General features: G+C 38.3%; 1 protein-coding gene across 7 annotated transcripts in view; it reads left to right on the forward strand.

Annotated features, from left to right (window-relative positions):
* Positions 1 to 19,524, forward strand: part of LOC140666217 (uncharacterized) — a 191,181-nt gene that overhangs the window by 111,804 nt on the left and 59,853 nt on the right. Inside the window, exon 1 of one of the 7 annotated variants that reach the window (XM_072893151.1) lies at positions 15,064 to 18,911. The exons of the other annotated variants lie outside the window; for them this stretch is intronic. Within the exon in view, the coding sequence (XP_072749252.1) occupies positions 18,822 to 18,911 (90 nt within the window). The 5' untranslated portion in view covers positions 15,064 to 18,821. Of the gene's footprint in view, positions 1 to 15,063; positions 18,912 to 19,524 lie in introns of those variants that run through there. 7 annotated transcript variants of the gene reach the window in all.

Below are 19,524 nucleotides of genomic sequence, written 5' to 3' on the forward strand. Positions count from 1 at the left end.
GACCCAGTAATTGGATTATTATTTTACCAACGATAAGTGTAGTAATGAAGTATGTTTCGGTTTGAATCATTTCGGACCGTTATAATTTTAATAAATATATCGAACAATTTTTCATATTCATACTCTCGATGACGTTGGACTTTTATTGAAACAAACTTTTTTTTTGTCAATTAACTGTTTGATTAGAAAAAGTGGTAAAATATCCTAACTTTTCTAATGCGGTAACAATTCCGGCTAAACTTGGCCATAGTTTTCAAAGCCTTGGTGAAATTGATTGGACGCACGTGTATGTATAGGACGCCCTTCTTATTTGCTCTACTAAATTATACGACAGACTCGACCGTGATGTATGTTCATACATCGGACACTCAAATCGCCTCTCACGCGATCCTAATCTCGAAATTGCATTATTATTATCCTCTCCGAAATGCGACGACACTCGATAGTCGCGGTATCGTGTGACGCGTCGCATCTTTTTCCATTAGTCGCGATAGGAGACGGAGATAAGGTTTCGGTCCCTTCCTGGTGGACACCATGAACACGGTGTGTGCCTGTCTCGCGCGAGAAAACTGAGATTTTCCGCGTATATATATCATACGTGTGCAAGGAGACTGTCGACCAACATAATTGGCGGAGATGCTATTTTAGATGCGACGTTATATTCTCGATGTACCTGAAGAATATTTTCCCATTTTCGTGTTGGTAAAGGGAAGAAGAGTATGAAAATTATCAACGCGTTAAAATATCATCTGTCTTTTCTCTCTTTCGCAATTTATATTATAATATATGAAATTTGACATTTTTAATTTGCAACACGTAGAGGGTGTTTGTTTGACATTTGACGTATCGCAAAATCAATGAAAAGTCCAAGCTTGGACTTTTCATTGATCTTTTCCACGGAAGAGAGATCATCGGACGTCATTTTTCGAAATCCTGTTCCAAATCCACCTCTTCCAAGGTATAGCGGCAACATCTTTCCATCCCCTTCCGCGCCACCACGTTAGTCACTACCACGACAGTGGTAGTCGGACAGCGATCCCCTCCTCCCTATCGCTCGTTCTCCTCCCTCGCGGTGGATCGAGCCGATGTACCCCGAACATATAGGTGTCTCGTCACCGTATCACCTATCCACCCTATACCCTCCGCCAGAGGGCGCTCCTGGATGGCGTTGGTGGTGTTCGGGTGGGCCGAGGAAGCGGTTGGCGACGGCGAGGGAACGACAGGACTGAACGACAGGATAGTCGAAGGGAGAGCTCTGCTGGAGGGATCGGTCGGTACGGAGGGAGAGGCAGAGGCAGAGGCAGAGGCAGAGGCAGAGGCAGAGGGAGGGAGGGCAGGGGGTGCGCGTGCGCTTCATCGCGAGCGAGCCAGAGCCACTCCCGATCGTCGACGACCGTCCCACACGATCCTCAAAGCGATCCCACCACCGCGTCAGTCTACCGTCGGCATCCGCATAGTCAACAACCCCTAGCTATCCCGAGCAACCCTCGCAAGGTAGCACAAAGTTACGCGCGTCCTCTAACGGGTTTTAGGTCAGTCCGTAAGTCTCTCTTAGGAGGTTAGGCTGCGAGCGAGAAATTATTCAAGGGATCGGATACGTTTGTGATTGCCGCGTTTCCGCTCGGTGACACCCGCGTGGAATCATCTGTTGAGGATGAGGAAGACGACACGGAGTAGTCACCTTGCAGCAACGCGGCTTCGCAAAGGATTCCGTTGTCAGTTTCCGTTGTCTTCAAAGGATTTTCTCGGGTAAAGAGAAAATAAATACAAATCAAAATTTAAAATCTCGTAAATCACGTTAATGTCTTCGTGAAATCTGTTGTCACGTTCTTTCGCAACATCATTTTTCTCTGAGCGATTCTTTTAGAGGATTTTTTAAATAAAATAATGTATAGAAAATTAAAGGAAAGGAAAAAAATTACTTATCCATATTTTTAAATTGCCTTTGAATAAATGTCACAAATAATTGCGATTAGAATAATGATTGAAATTTTTAATTGGGTGCCGCAGAATACAAGTATATAATAATAGCGCGAAAAGAAAAATTGAAAATTATTTATTTCATTATTTAGATTATTTGTCTGTAGGAAAAAAAATTGTATAGATCGTTGTAATTTTGGCATTTGTAGTAATTCGACTGTTAATCTTCAAAGTTCTCTCTTTGAGAATCTTGAGAGCGCGCAGGATTTTCGCGCCTTCGATGATCAAGTTTCCGCTAAGTGACACGTCCGCTGAAGGTAATAGGAAACGAGCTCGGGTCACCTTGCTGCAACGTAATCGCGGGATAGTTGAGTTTCCTTTTATTTAGTTGAGGATTTTAAGAGAACGAAAGGACAGCAGGAAAGTTTCTATAGTCGAGTTTCCGTTAGATGACACCTACATGGACTCATTCGTTCGTTGAAAAGAAAACAGAGTTGGCATTTTCTTGTAAGTTGTTGTAAGTTGTTATCATATTTATTAGTTTGCCATTTGCGCGCTTCAGTCTATTAAAGTAGAATTAAATATATAGATTACTTTTCGTCAATCGTTTGATTCCTTGTGAATTGTTGTTCTTAATGTCAATCATCTTTATCATTCTTGAAATAGTTGATTAAATCTTTCTCCTACGGTACAAGTTTTTCTTACTTCGAGATACATAACGGATCTAAAAGCATAGATGGCAACATTTTAATAGAGAATTTTGGAAATTTATATTGTTGACTAATAATAGTAAAAATGTTATAGAGAGAATCAGGTTTATTAATTTTATTAACCTACTATGTAAACTGTAGTAGTTTAGCTTTCCTTTATATAAAAAGCTTTAGACTATAGAGTAAATTATTATTTTAGCTCGATTTAAAAAATCGTAAATTGCTATCTTGCTTTGCTATATTAGATGTCTTATATAATATTTTCCAATATGTTTCTATTACATAAAAAAAAAAAAAAAAAACGCAGTAAATCCGCGTGGTAAAGCGTGGTAAAGCGTGGTAAAGCGTGTAAAACGCGCGCGTCACGAACATTAATTAAATTCTTTTACCGATGCGCCCGATGCGACCGAGTTTCCACAACGAGTTGTCGCAACACATTCGTTATTCGTTCCCGCAACGATATATCGTCGTCTCGTTTGTCTTCGAATGACCCGGCGTTGACGATGGCACCTGTCCGTGTGTCATGCGGGTGCATAACATGTCACGTGGGCACGCTGGTTGTCGGTGCGTAGATAGATTGCACGTGACAGCTCGGCTTCCTGACGATCGGCGTTGAGCGAAAAGTGGGGTCATCGTGCTTTAAACCGTGCGCCGTGGAAACAATCGTGTCTCGTCATCGTTTCATTCTCGGTCGCGATCGCGATCGAAACTGCGACAGAGCCGGCCGACCTCCGTGCCGCAGTCTGACCATCGAGGTAAGTCACTACTTAAGTATCTTTTGCGCCCGTCTGACTCGAGCGCGAGCTTTTCCCCTTTTTGTTTTAAGCAGCAAAATAATCTGTCTGTGTTATTCGTCTTACCAACTCGAATAGTTGATGATGTCTTCGCCAGTTCTGTAGTTATTATAAAAGCTTTGCGTCAAAGTAGCAAGTTTGTTAAATGGATTATGTAACTTTGAAGATTCAAACGAGAAACGTTGATGTTGAATCGTACGTAATGGATTAAAATCAAATTGTATTACGGAAATAAATTTTCTTCGTATAAATTCGAAAGCTTTCAATTAGAATTTCAAGGAAAATAACAGAAATATTTCCTTGTGTGTGAATATTTATCATGCGTGCGATTTGAAAAAGGAAATAAGTTTTCGAAATAAACGGAGCGCTTCTGAAATTAATTTGTGAACTTGGATTGCGTTTATTTCAGTATCTTTTTTTTTCTTTTTTTTTTTTTTTTTTCCTTTTTTTATCGACTTGCGTGGTCAAGCAAATTGCATATTGACATGACATCGAGATTATAGAATGAAAATGTTTTCCATAACGGGCGATTTAATATCATCACGAGCGTCGTCGTCTGTCAAGCCCAACGCGCGTTCATTTGATATGCACATACCAAATCGATATAATATATCAGAATTATTTAATGTATCTTCGATAGAGAGATGCCTTTAACAACATTTATTAGCATTGCGCGTAACTTTTTTAATCGCGCCGCGCTGCGTCCTCATAAATCGGTCCGATGATTAAACTTGAATCTCTTTTCGGAATTAGAGTGCCCGCGGCTTAAGCAACTTTATGATCGCTCCGAAGATAGGGCAATGTTTGTGATCGAAAGTTTCAATTAGAACTTGGGAGCACTTTTAAAAGTTTCTGAAAATCAAGTCCCATCGTAGGATTAGGTGCGTGTCTAGACTCTTCAATAATCGCCACTGAGATGCGACGAAAAAAAAGAGATATTGATATCGATACCATATATCGCCAAGATTTTATTTCAAGTATATTTATTCTTGCAATAAATGTAGAAAAAAAAAAAAAAAAATGTCAATAATGCACACGTATATACATATTTGTTGGTTCGTTCTCGAATACGTAGCAAATAATGTATGTAAAAAGAAGTCGTAAAAATTGATTTTGTAATATGAGTTTGTGATGCGTGTTGCTCGTGTCCGGCGGATATATCATCGCACAGATTTGTCAAAGAAAATATTATTAGAAATATCAATGGATGCTTGCAAAAATTTTGTCGCCTCACCTTCGTTTACTGACGTAGGCCGACGTCGATATTCCGTCGTTTTTTTTCGAGGTTTTATCATCTACCTCCGAATCATATTTACACGAACATTTACAATTGCGTTTGCACGGTAATTTCGCATTGGCGGAGAGAAATGACCGTCGACGACAACGACGACGATGACGACGCTGTCGTCGACGGAGACTAAGAGAGAGGTCGACTTCCGCGCGCGCGACTTGACATTTCTTTGCTTCTCCAACTCCCTCCTGGAACATTCAAAATCCGATAGAAACTTGTTCGTTACTCGTTTAATGACCGAGCGACGGGCGTAACTCGGAATAAAAAGTTGCGGCAGTCTTCCGCGTTAAATGATATTCGTGTCGCGTAAAATTTGACGGACTTGTGCAAGTTTTAAGGCTTGCAATAATCTCTCTCTCTCTCTCTCTCTCTCTCTCTCTCTCTCTCTCTCTCTCTCTCTCTCTCTCTCTGTTAAAGTCCTACTGCGATACAACGAAAAATTGTTGCTTTTGTTTGATCAAATATCGTGATTTTCGCCCGCGAAATACATTTCTAATACATATGGTATTTTAAATATAAAGTATAATCTCGTTTGATATTTTTAATTGCGGATTTTTATTCGTAATCGTACTCTGCCTTTTGGATTGAAAAATGTCATCGTCAAGTGTCGCGGCTTCAAAGACAAGGTTTACTGCACGGTTGTCTTTTCGAGCTAAGAACTTGCCGTAGAAGCTGTATTTTATTTTGTCGCGTGTCATTCGACCACTCTCAGCCATTAGTCGTGCCGGGTAGTTTTAACTCGCAGAACGAAGGCAGGTTTACCTTTCCTCTCGACGTACCTGATTGTAAACTCAACTTTCTTGAGTGCTTCCTGAATAGCTGCGGACACCCTTCTTCCTTTTTGCTTCTTCATTAATGAGTCCATCTTATATATCCTAGGTTTAGTATTTCAGCTGAAACCAGCTGCGACTTCTGTTACGCCCTCGCTTCTCCTTTTGTTTGCGTTCCTGCGTTACATCATATCGAAATAACAACAATGTTTATCACAATGCGATAAAATATCTCGCATATACGAGAGCTATCGTATTTGCCGTAGCACGTTTGTAATAGATGTAATAATTATCATAAATCCGAAAAAATAAAAATACGTAATGTTGATTCAAAGGATGCGGAATTTCAAATTACATTTTCAAAGATACGTTCATACAATATTCCGATTTATGTAAAGAGACGTATATTAATTCGATAAAAATCGATAAAAAATACTTTGATCGAGCGCTCGCGCGCTCTAGAGAAACAATAGGATTTGAGTAATATCACTGTATAATTGCTTTACACAAGAGAGTAATTTTTTCCATTCTTTCCGAATGTCAACGGCAATCCGTAAGTTAAAAACCATAATAGAAGCGTCGATTGTCGTCAGTTGCTGTTTCTCACGTTGGAATATCCGCGATGAGGATCTTTTTGGCAGAGGAGATTAAAGAAAATCGATAGCCCTGGAACACAGGGGGCGGGGAGAGAGGGGGAGAGGGGGACGGGAAAGCCGCAGGTGTTGCGGTGAGCCAGGTAAGCCTCTACGTAATTTCTGGCAGTGAGGGAAAGGACAGAGAGAAAAGGAGAGAAGAGAGGAGAGGTAGATAGCGCAATGTTTATCGGATAGAACTACGATAAAACCGAAGGAAGTTCGGTTTAGAGGCAGAAGACTGGAATATGCAATCGCGTGATTACGTTTAAAAGAGAGAGAATACTCTGTGAACCATATATTGACTATCAAAGTGGATTTTCGGTACCCTTTTTTTCATTTTTCTCTCATTACATATTACAATTGTACGAAAAAAATATAAACTATGAATCTCTCTTTTTTTTCATGGTCCTGTATATATATGTATATATTATAAATAACCATACATTATAGATTTTATTATATCGAACAAGTGTTGTACCGTAAATTTTTAATTTCTCTAACACAATGCCAAGCTTTATTTAAAAAAATTGAAGGAAGGGTTACTCGATTACTCATTTATTCGATCATTATATTTGTTTTTTTTTTTTTTTTTTTTTTTTTTTTTTATAGAAGCAGGTAGATGCATGTATAAATTATTATTAATACACGCATAATCCGCTCGCGACGATTATGGGGGGAATAAAGTTTTTCCGATACGAGATATCCTCTACCTCATTCACTGTGTAATCTGCGTAAATGTTTTCATAACATACACACGCATACAGCACGCTGGTATCTCGCGTAAACTAAATAACGAAATTTGCAATTTATTTATCGGTACTTCCAATGCGACCGGTTCAAGTGCATCAATGGGCGATTCGCGTAAATATATCGCTCGTACGCGATACACTCAATTATATGTCGAGCTTTTATTAGCGATCGCAAACATTGCCGACCGGAAAGTGATTCGCGAAAAAGAGAGGGGGAGGGGGGGAGGGAGGGAGGGGGAAAAAAAATTACGCGACAGCCGATTTGAATTTTTCAATAACTGTCGTTTCGCGAATCGAATCGCGACGAAGAACCTTCCGCTCCTCTCCGCTCCGCGCCGCGCCGCGGCGTTCGATTGACCGAGCATTAAATAATATCGCGCTTTTCCAGGAGCGTAAAGCTTTATTGCTCAAGCTGCTTTCCTGATCCCCGCTGTGTGAAATTGCTTTACGTCTACTCCAATGGGTATGAGGGCTTTTGAGATTTTTGTTGCTCCATGTTCCCCGACATGCTCCTCGCTATCCTCTCGCTCGTCACCCTGCGGGCGCAGATAAATCATTTGCCGGATGTCAACCGGATAAATAGATATTTCGTTATACAGTTTTTTTTATCGATCGTGAAGGGATTCTCGCTAGCGAGAAATTTCACGCCGCTTATAGATCACTTTTCTCCCCGGCCAAGTTTCTACCCTTGTAATAATGCATCAGATGCTCCGCGTTACCTGCCGTTACGCAATCTCGTCGTTATCGTGATTATTCGTCGATACGCTGATGACGTGAGACTGTCGTGTGAAAGAGAAATCCTGTTGTCACGATTGTCGGTGAGTAACGTTTTATAACGTCAACGCTGCAAACGTCTCAAAGCTATAAAAGGCAGAGAGATATAATTAAAGATAATTAGATCCCGTTTAATTGGCTTCTTTGAAACGTGTCGTGATTTTTGTCATGACAAACTTGAATATGCGCGCGTGCCGTCGACGCATATTCAATATTGCAGCTTTATTAACAGTCTTTATCTAGCGCGTCTCGGCTCAACGTAATATCATCATTTACTTTCGTTGGGTTGTACGCAAATATTCTGTGCACGCGGCATCTCTCGAATAAAAATTGAAAAGCCGCTGTATATATACATCTGCTCTGGTCAACTTAATTTAATGAAAAAATGAATTGCGTCGTTCGTTTAGGAATGCCGGAAGTGTACGTTGTCGGCAGCGAATCAACGTGAAAAGAAGAGAGACGTATGGTAATTGGTATGCACATTTGCTATGAACTTTGTACAATTGAATGAGTGTAGGAGCGAGAGAGAGAGAGAGAGAGAGAGAGAGAGAGAAGAACATTTTTTGTTTGTTGACAAAGGAAATCGCATACGATAAATATCCGCGTACGGTTTTCCGTTTCGAATCGAATGTAATGCACTGCTGAGAATATGAGCGAGACGCCGGGGAACAATGACGTACACGTTTCCTGGGGAAACGATGCCGCACCTTAGCGGGTTCATCGATCAATTCCACTTGTGCATAATATATACGTGTACTACAGTTGGATCCTATTTGTACATTTATTTTTTGTTTTTCCGTATCTTTGCCGTTTATTGATCCCGAAAAAGAAAAAGAAAGAAAAAAAAAAAAAAAAAAAAACGAAGGTTCTCGAGTCGACGATACGTTTTATATAGAGAAAATTAACAAAAAAAAACTGTACATACATTAATAATATACCTTTGTAAATTGCATTGTTCAATTATTATAAACACAACTATATCTTTTATTTTTTTCCCCGTCTATTATTGATGCTAAACCTGCGTGCGACGCATCTGTCGTTTATTACATTAATTAACTGTCGTAAAAAAATGATTGTACTTATGTAATAAAATAATGAACTCAAGTACGCGGGATCGATTAACAAGTAAACGAATAATGAACGTTCTCGACAATCTGATTGGGTTAATTTACGCTACGCGATGTCATTAAAAAGAGTGCCAAAATTTGGGTATAATCGACACTTACTTTGCACCACGATATACGCGAACGACAAGAGTGGCTCGCTGCTTTCCTTGTCTACACAAATATTTGACGAAGAGACCTACTTGCGTGCACTCGCGCCATGTGTGTATGCACGTGTTACACGTTGTATGCACGTGTGCGTGTATTACGAGCGCAAGAACAACTCGCAAGCGTAACTCGGAGTAGTGGTCGCAACGTTATGTTTGCTCGTAGTAGAGTATGCGCGTGGTCCGCGCAGCACACGGGGTATATCAATCCAGAATATATATATGCATATTATATATATATATATATATATATATATATATATATATATAAATGACAGTGCAGTATATAAGCCCGTTTGTCGCTTTAACAATTAGCTTAATTGTTTATGCGACCGAGAACGCGTCAGCGCCGTTGGCGCAATGTTGATTTCCAACTGCGTTGGAATTGAGTATAACCAGTTTACATGGCAAATTTTGTTTTCCGAATCATTTTGAAAGTTTTGTAAAATGCACAAGCTAGATAAATCTTTTTGATAAAAATTAAAATTCCTCAATCTTTTTTTAATAAACTCTTGTATACTATATGAACATATACATTAGGCTCTGCGGAAGAAAATTATGTCATATATCGCGATGTATTGCAAGGATTACGATGCGTTATATGTGAAATAATATGCTGATTCAAAAGTGACTGAACATAGAGGATGTGGAAATACATATATACGTGTATTTAATAATTACCTCTCAATTACATTTTATTACACAAAGCATTTTGAAAATATGAGTATTTTGAATCGATATGTGTATAGTATATTAAGCAGTCTTTCATCTTTGGAAACTGAAAAAAATTATTTATATATATATTTTTTTTTAACTACATAGCGAATTGATTTTTAAAAATTTGCACATTTATTATATACATCTTGAACAATGTAAAATAAAAGTTGTTTAAAAAATTAATTAGTTTTAAAAATATATAAAGAAGACAAAAAACGATGTGAAAATTACTCAGCTGCTCGGGATAATCTAAAGCAAAAACCCGAAATTGTTGAAAAATTGTTAAAATTACAATTTTTTTGCTACGATCAAATCTGATTTCTTGATGAAAAAATAGAAAATTTATTTAAATCGAGGTGTACATTTTGTAAATTTTCAATTTTTTTTTAAACTTGAGGGGCTACCCTCAACTAGGCTCCCTACCTACATTTTATTAACAAGTACATAAAATCCTATTTGAGTTTTCTGCACATTATTCTGAGCTGAGCAATCTCTAAATTATTTTTTGGAAGCGTCATTGTCTCTGTTAATATATTTTTTAAGTTTTAATTAATTTTTTTAAACAATTTTTAATTTACATGTTCAATATATACATAATAAATGTGCAAAATCTTTAATAGATCCATCGAGTAGTTAAAAAAAACAATGCAAAAATAATCTTTCTTCTGACGTCTAATCTGACAGTTTATGGTAGATGAAAAAAAAATAAATAAATCCAATCTAAAATGCAAAGATGTTAGTCGACATGTATATATTTTCCCTGATAAGTGAGCTGAAAAGTTTGTTTAATAAAGCAAATATTTTCGAGACGAATTTAGATTGGCATGCATTTACGGTTCAAACATTATGTTTTACAATACCTCATTGTGTACGAGGTTATCGAACATTGAAGTGGGAATTGTACCACGCACTGTTGTGAGTGAGAAGGTCTAAAGTTTTATTTAGTCAATTACCAGTCTTTGATCGAGGAGGATCGAAATAAAAGTATAAACTTTGCGGAGTGTACAATCCGTTACGCGGAGCAACATAAATACTATGAAAGATTACTGTAAGTACTTTATAATATACGACACTTGTACCTAATAATTGTTATTGATATCATTACTTTTAGAATCTTATATTTTTATAATTTACGTTATCACCAGTATCGTATAGAGAGCCAAGAAAAATTGCAACGATGTGAAATTAATCTTGTGTTACGAAACTCTCGTTTTGAATATTAGTTATTATGATATAGTATTGTATTACATACTCTTGACATTTAGAGAGGTTTGTCGAAATTCGAATAAACATGATAAAATATGTGAGGTGTCCTTGTCGAGAGGCGGTCCGAAAGTAAGCCATTTTTCAATATCGGTCGTGTTGGTACATTGTGTTTATATTGCACAGAACGCAGCGGATACCTACCGTAATGTAAACGAACTGGAACGCGTGGCAAATCCAATAAACCGATTTTCACTCGTTACCGGACCAAATCGTATTTTAGAGTAACTTTTTTTTTTACACGGCCGATATATGCCATCCATATCGAAGCGGTATCACACTGGCAAGGATAACTGGAAATAACGAGCCAAAACGGACACGAAATTTGCTAAATAGTTTGTACACCTAGAATACATATATATATATATATATATATATATATATATATATAAGAGAGAGAGAGAGAGAGAGAGAGAGAGAGAGAGAGAGAAAGAGAGATATGTATTTCTCTCTTTTTTTTTTATGGAAACGATGATGATTTTTTTCATAGCTTATTGACTCTGTTGACGTGATGTTGTTTTACCTTTCACGCAAAAATTTGTTGACTAGAAAATCATATATCGCGCGTGATTCACGTAGAAAATATATATATATGTATCAATGATATATTAAAGTTTGCGCAAACTTTCGACAGACGATATTCCTCGCTCGTTCTCGTTCTTCGCCTATCGCGCAAACATCTCTTATTCCGGCCCGTAATTGCATTTTTCGTATCAATTAATTCCCTTATTATCTCTTGGCGGATATTCAAAGGCCGGACCGAATGTTTTTACGCATACCCCTTAACAAAATTACATCGCGACCGAGTTGAGCTCCTTTAACGAGTTCATTCTGGGGACGAATTAATAGGTGTTATCCCCTTGATAGAATTGAAGTAACGAGATTAAAAGTAAAGGGCCTTTCCTGCAAGGAATTTCGTCTCTTGTCGCTTGACACCGTATTAAAATACGGTGGAAGGTTCCCGTTATCACAAAAGGGCGATTATCCGAAAAATGATGTGAAAATGGATAATAGTAATATGTTTTTAATATCTACATAATTGCCCTCATGTTATAAAACGAAAAATTATAAAATAGCAATCACATATAGTGTATATATATATATATATATATATATAGTTAAAATTATAACTATAAAATATCAGATTTTTCACTTTAGATGTAGATTTCTCTGAAAGAATATAGAATGTCCGTGGTATACAAAAGCGATAAAAGCTCTTTTTCTCTTACTTTTTAAGCTGGCGATTAAGTAATCGCGTAAACTAATGAGTAACGGGGGCGCGTTTAATCACATAACGTCGCGCCATTTTATTTCATCGGGCCGGTATGTCATCCCTCGTGGTTAAAGTCTCGCGGGGGAGAAAACCGAGAGTGTCGAGGTAACGCACCTGCCTCTTCCAAGTAACTCGGAATTAGGATTAAAGGTGGCCAAAAATTAAATCCTTATCTCGGAGGAGCCGACAAGCAGCACGGTCGCGCGAAAGGGTGGCGCGGGCGGTGGTTAAGGGAAGATGGGAGTTCTTAGGGCGGTTACACCGCCGCGGCGCTTCGCTTCTGCAGGCTCGAACCGGCGGGGGTGACTCTTAATCTGGCGCCAGCGCTGCAATTTCTTCCCATTAGCGGGCTCCTTCGCGATTAAACATTTGCATAATCTCGGGACGCTTGTTATAATTCGGAGGCGTAATATATATTTAAGAGCGAAACGTGAACACACACCAACAATGCGCGCGAGTATTTTTGCCGCGCGAAACTTTGGCCCCTCGCGAATCCGCTTGTTTCCCTCTTTTTCATTTTATATCAGCCTTCTGGATAATTGATCTTAACGCTTCACTTTTCTCACGCGAGATTTACCGCGGAAAATTTCTCATTCACTTAATTGGAACATTTTTATACATGTACATTTTTCCGAATTCTTTTATCGAACATGATATAATGATGTAGAAAGAAAAAAAAAAAAAAAAAAAATACATTTTTAAGGAGTGTCTACGATGTACAATATTTTACATGTCGTGCGTATAGATAAATGATTGATCGTATCGAATTTGTAAAGTTCAATTTTCCGTATTAAATTGTTACAGATTTATCATAACAGCGGGCGTTTGTAATCCTAAGTATCACCCTCTATTCCTATCGTATATACTATTAATAGCAATATCCAACAATTCGTCGCACGGCACACCGCGATAGTTTCTCCAACTCAAGTTTCTGTTACGCGGATTACCGCGAAATATTGGTGAGAATTAATGAGAATTGTAGTTTGCATATCTGAGTAATATCGCTACATAGCGCTACGATAGAATCAACCGTTGATGTAACTAAGAACTGGTCACAACATAATAATCCGTACAACGAGATTTATAAATGTTGCAAATGTTATTTTTATCAAAAAAGTCTGGTAAAAGCATTTTTTTTTTTCCCTTAATATTTTAATACTAACTATTACATGCAAGTGATTGTTTAGATTTTTAAAAGAATTAAATTTTCTAGAATATATAATTATATAAAATCAAATATTATATCGTAAGGAGAATATATGAAAGAGGGCAAGGGATACCGATTAAGAAGTAAGAGTTACATAACTGCGCCGATGTATAATTATATTCCACTTGGGTCTCGATTACAGCCGCGTTGATTCGCGCTCTCACGGTGACGAAAAGTAATTCGGGGTATTGATCGTTCGCGCGCGGTTGATGGTTTCGTGTTCCCGCTATATAAAGGGAAGCCACTATGCGATGGTTCGGGGGGGGGGGGAGGGGGAGGGGGAGGGGGAGGGCTTGAGAACCCCTGTTTGCTCACCTCGCTATGAAATTGGTTGGGACCACTTTGACGCGTCGATGAACTCCTATACCTCTCTCTCTCTCTCTCTTTCTCTCTTTCTCTCTGTTAGTGCTCTCAAAACTTCTCTTACCCCAACTGTACTTTTGTACAGTGCTCTCTTTCGTGTACATGTGTGCTCGCGTACTATATGCGGTGTGTTCTCCCGTGCCAGATTCTCGTGGCGTTGCTTGCTGCAAAATGCGATATCACCCGCACCGTTTATCGCGCACGAATGTGTGCGAAACGGCAGCATACGAAATCGCCGGCTGTATTTAACACACTGGAACAGATTTCCATAATCGTCCGCTATTCTCCTAACCGCGATTATACGGCTTGAGCAGCGTGCGCGCCTGCTTTTGCAACGACGTTCTCGAAGCGAAGGACCTCGAACATTTAGATTTTTTTGTGGCGAATTAATTAAACGTTCGCGATGAGTGCAATTGGAATTATTGGTACGGGTTTATTCATAAAATTTTGTAAATCAATCAGCTCTTGACAGTAAACTATATAAAGTATTATTATTAAGATTAGCTTTTAAATTTGCATGAAAAAGGAGTAAGTAACTAAATATTTTAATTATTCTCAATTATTTTTTCTTTGTATTTGTAAATTTATGCAAAAAGTAATCAACATTATGTTCAGGAATTCAAAAAAAAAAAACCTTAAAGAAAATAATTTAAGAGATATTTTTCATCATCAAATTATGTTTTACATCACACAAATTTCAAAGGCAAGATTAAACATGTATTAAAATTGTCACTCAATAGTGTTTTGTAAAAGAATTAAATATTATTTTATTGCAAATAATCGAAATCAAGAAATTGGGCGATTAAATTGAATCAGTAAACACACCATTGAGTGGATCACGTAGAGACTTATTGCATCTCTGATACAAAGCCGTGAGACTTGTCGACTGTTGATTGAAACACACCCGCCGTATTAACGGTCTGCGTTATATCATAACTCGGAATTAATTATCCGGGATTACTTTGCGGCGACCATTAGGGCATCCGAGTAGTTAAAGCGCAAAGGCAAGCCAATACCAGCTTCTGGCTTTGTGGGATCATTCTCGTCGGTGCTCTAGTTATAGGACCCTGGTCTGCAACCGAAGGATTGACTGCGTTATCGAACAATATTACCGGTACGCTTCCGAGGAATTAATTAGGTTCGTTCGAAACCTCGAAAGTGTCGACCGGTTGCCGACCCTTGCTTCTCTTCCTCTCCCTCCCTCTCTCTCTCTCTCTCTCTCTCTCTCTCTCTCTCTCTCTCTCTCTCTCTCTCTCTTCTCCTCCTATTTCCCCCTTCTCTCTTTTATTTTATTTTTTTATTTTATCTCAATACTATTTTTTTTTTTTTTTTTTTTTTCTTTTTTATTTCGGGTATAATCATTGGCCGTTTATCAATTTAGTATAAATTATCCATTCGCAAATTGCAAGTTATGTCAGCATATTCTTTACATATCTTTCTTTTTTTTGAAACTTTATGTCGTCTTATTCGGTGAAGAAATGGCGACAAAGTAGTGGCGATGGAAAATTAAACGCGTTGCGCCAAACAAGGTGGACGATCTTCTCTTGCGATTTCGTTGAAGCGAATTTCGAGATGCGGTTATGCCCGTACTTGGTGAGTGACAGACATTCTCTCGTCCTCTCTGTCGCATTCTCCGCGTCGATCTCGTTCTTTCTTCGTGGCTCTCTCTCTCTCTCTCTCTCTCTCTCTCTCTCTCTCTCTCTCTCTCTCTCTCTCTCTCTCTCTCTCTCTCTCTCTCTCTCTCTCTCTCCATCGAGGTGTGATGAGTTTCCGGCGCGGAGGTTACCTGGCTCTGCGAATTCCGGATTTAACGACTCGCGTATTGATCGCCGCCGAGTGCGGTGTAATGGACTTGGTTCTAAAGAGGGGACACGCTATACGAATATCTAGACGGAAAGCAGTAAATTCCTGCAAGGATGAAAAAAAAAAAAAGAATCTAGACTAGAGTATCAGAAGCGAGCGTTCTTCTTTTACCTTTTCGTGAATAAATTGTACATGTTGGTTTAATATACCCGACGCAGCATCGTATAGGAAAGAGAGCTCAGAAATGAGTTTCCATCGGATATGCCGTTTATCTTGCGCTAATACTTGATGCGATGATTTGAAAAGTACGCTTACCAGATAGTTGGGGTACAGCTCGTTTCTCTCGGTGGAATACATCGCCTCTCCCGCAATACAGTCATCGCATAATTGTAGCGATAACAAGAGTGGCCATTTTTTATTCGCCCACTTTTGACAAAAGTTTAGCAATTTAACCTGATTTCTCCGAAAAAAATAAGCCCGCAACAGCAAGAAGGATTTCGCGCTCGTGATTTTCGGTCAAGTGAGGAACTTGGTGTGAATGGAACGGACTCGGGACTCGGGACTCGGAACTCGGCGCCGTGTCGGTGAGCCCCAGCTAGCTCACCTAGCTTAACAGAGATTTCGTGCGAATGTTCAGGAAGCTAGAGCGTGTTAAACGCGTTGGGTTTCGAGCGTGAAGGCGGGTAGGATATTTGTGGGCGGAGTGAAGCGGACGAAGGAAGTTAGGGATTAGATGCCGCATCGACCAAGGAAAGAGAAAGAGAGAGAGAGAGGGACGGAGAAACTGGAAGGGATGAAGAAAGGCAACGGCGAAATGGCTTGGATTTTACGGATTTTCGGATTTTACGCTTTTTGGGCATTGCTCTGGCGTGCACCCAGCTCCGGTTTGGCGCATCGAGCGACTGACGTGTGCGGTTATAGTGACGACTATACATGTGTCCTCCTACGAACTTTCTTATCGCCGAAAATCCTCTCGGGCTGAAAGGCGATTTGCGAGCCGATTCTCCGAAAGTACACATCAACGCTGTCCATTGCGTTTCGCGTTCCTGTGCTTTCGATGCCTTTGCATCGGGTAATATATATGCATCTTTCGTGTTCGACGAATCCTTCAGCAGATCACATATTTAAGCCTCTTTTCAAATTACAAGCATAATTCGCGCCGACAATATTCTCGGATAATTTTACATTTTTAATGATATATATTGATTTAATTAAAAATGGGATAACTCTGTTGTGTGCAATTATAACTTGCTATTTTAAATAATATGTAGCGTCATGTTTATTAAAATTAACATTTTTTAATTATACATACCTAATTATATATTTTTATCTTTTGTTTACTGCAAATGGAAAGATTGCACATTGCAGCAAAAGTAATTATATCCGATCAATGACGATAATTGAGATAGTAATATATGTATATAATATCTATACATTATATAAATTACCATATCCTAAATTTAACTGATATGAAAAAGTTTGTAGATAAAGCATCGCTTGCACTAATATCGATCTAAATAAAAATCTAATTTAATACATCATCTAGATATAATATTGAAAATAAATGAAATTTTTCTATAAACTGTACATTTCGAGATTTTCTTATGTGTATAAAAGATATATTATAGAAGGTATATATAATATACGATAAGAGGTAAATAATATATATCTTAACATTTATATAGTATAGATGATACAAATTATCGGATTAATTTCGATCTGCGATATTAGCACCTCTTCTTAGCTGTTCGTGAGAGTAATAAGATACTCGGTAAATCGGCACCTCTCGGGCATTCAGAGAGGATAGCGATTAATAATCGACTTGGTAAACTCGTGACGATTCGTTTCCCTCGGAAAGTTTCGTAATTACTGATAATCTCGAGCGGCAGGAAAATGATCGGCAGGGATCCTGGCTGGCAAAAAAAGATGGTGCGAAGGAAAAAGATTTCCTATCCGCTAGGGAAAGAAAAGCGCCGAGATAAAAGACTTACCGGACGATTAATAAATCGAGTGTCTAATTGAACGAACACTTTCGAGAAAGATTCAATTCGGCATGTCGCCCCGGTGAATTATTCCTCTTTACTTTTATTATTTTACACAAAATAAAACGTAGTGGAGAAAGTTTTATTAAGAATCTAATTATAAAATAACCAGTGTTTTATCATTCTTGAAACTTTTATTCCGAGCCATATGATCTTGGATGGTACAGTTAAAAATGTAAATTAATTTATATTAATTAATATTATAATCTCAAGAATATATATTAAACTTGTCAAAGTCTAGAATTTATAAACGTGAGTAAATTGAGATTGAAAATAGAAGAAAATTTTAATTCGTATTATTACACGACACTCGAGACAGGGTCACGTTGGAAAAAAAATCAGATGAAAGTGGATTTAAGGAAATAAGTAAGGTATCACCCATTTGACAGAATGAGTGGGAAGCACAAAATAAGTAAAGGACAAGCGCGAATGTGAGTGTCTTTAATACCAAGATTCTGTCGAAGTGAAGAACTAAGGGAATTGGAACAGATTTACTTGGCTTTCGATCTTCCCGTCCCTCGCACGTGTAAGGGATCGACGTAGCTTCATCTCGCGGGAGGGGGTGCTTGTGACCCGAGGGTGAAAAAGGGGACTGTGCTTCTTTTGAGACTTTGATTGCACTCGCGCGTGTTTCCCTTCACGTTCACATTTATACTTACATTTCATCAATAACTCGATTATTCCATTGCTTTATTCATTTTTAGACGCGTAGAATATATTTTGTATTTTTACCACCAAAAATGTGAAAAAAATAAAAAACTGTAAAAAGAGATATAATTTCAATTTTAAAAAATTCACATTTTAAAATTCTCGATTATTCTCAAATAGAAGTGTTTAAATTAATTGAACTTACCATCTCTTAATGCCGAAATTTTTATTAATCAAATTATTTATATATATATATATATATATATACGTGTTGGCCATATGTTTTTCTCGTCTTCAATTACCAATTCGATTAATTTAATCTCTTTATAGACTACTGTATATATATTCATATACATATATACATATATATATTCAACCCTTCGTAACGAACGACCATTACGAGCGACGAAGCGGCTTCTCTCTCTTTCTCTCTCTCTCTCTCTCTCTCTCTCTCTCTCTCTCTCTCTCTCTCTCTCTCTCTCTCTTTCTCTCTCTTTCTCTCTATCTCCGCGTACATATTTCATATAGTTCACGACTGCGGCACTGCTGGGTCTTGTTATTTAACGGTTGGTGGAAGGGGTTTCTCCGTTATATGGCGAATCCTCTACAAGCTCAAACATCTGCGCTCGCAACCACCACCACCACCACCACCACCACCACCACCACTCGTTGCTGTGGACAGGTATGTGTTTATTAAATTTAGAATTAGGCGAGTCGGTGGCGGACTCGAATTCCGTCGCTCTCCAGAAACGGCCTGCAGCGAATCATCATTGTCCGTTGCCAGTTGCTCTTACACGTGCACTTACGCGCACTCGCGCGCGTGTTCCGTACGCGAGGACATTTTTCTTCGTTCCTTTTGAAAAAGTCCACGGTATCATAGGATGCGCGCTATATTTCACGCGTTCTTTCCCCTCGAAAGTCACAAGCAATCTCCATTTTCATGGAGATTTAATTTTTTACTCCATTTTATTTGCCGAATCATACATTGGTTATTGGAAAGAAACGACGAGTTCGATCAAATAAAATTAATTAACATTTCAAACAAATATTATATAAATATGACTTTTAATTTATAAAAGAAGCAAGTTCTTTTTTTTTTTTTCTAAATAAAATATTATTTACATCCGTTGCTTTTAGAGAATTTACGCTTCACAATTAATACGTACGTGTGTTTTATGCGTTGCGATATTAAAACGCAAAGCATGGAAATACCCGTTTATTTACGCGACATCCGCGTTCTCTCGGTTGAAGAAGCGGCGGCGCGCGAGATTCACAGTCCACCGAAGGAAAGCCAC

The sequence above is a fragment of the Anoplolepis gracilipes genome, chromosome 5, assembly GCF_047496725.1.
Source record: "Anoplolepis gracilipes chromosome 5, ASM4749672v1, whole genome shotgun sequence".
In the NCBI taxonomy this organism is placed as follows: domain Eukaryota; kingdom Metazoa; phylum Arthropoda; class Insecta; order Hymenoptera; family Formicidae; genus Anoplolepis; species Anoplolepis gracilipes.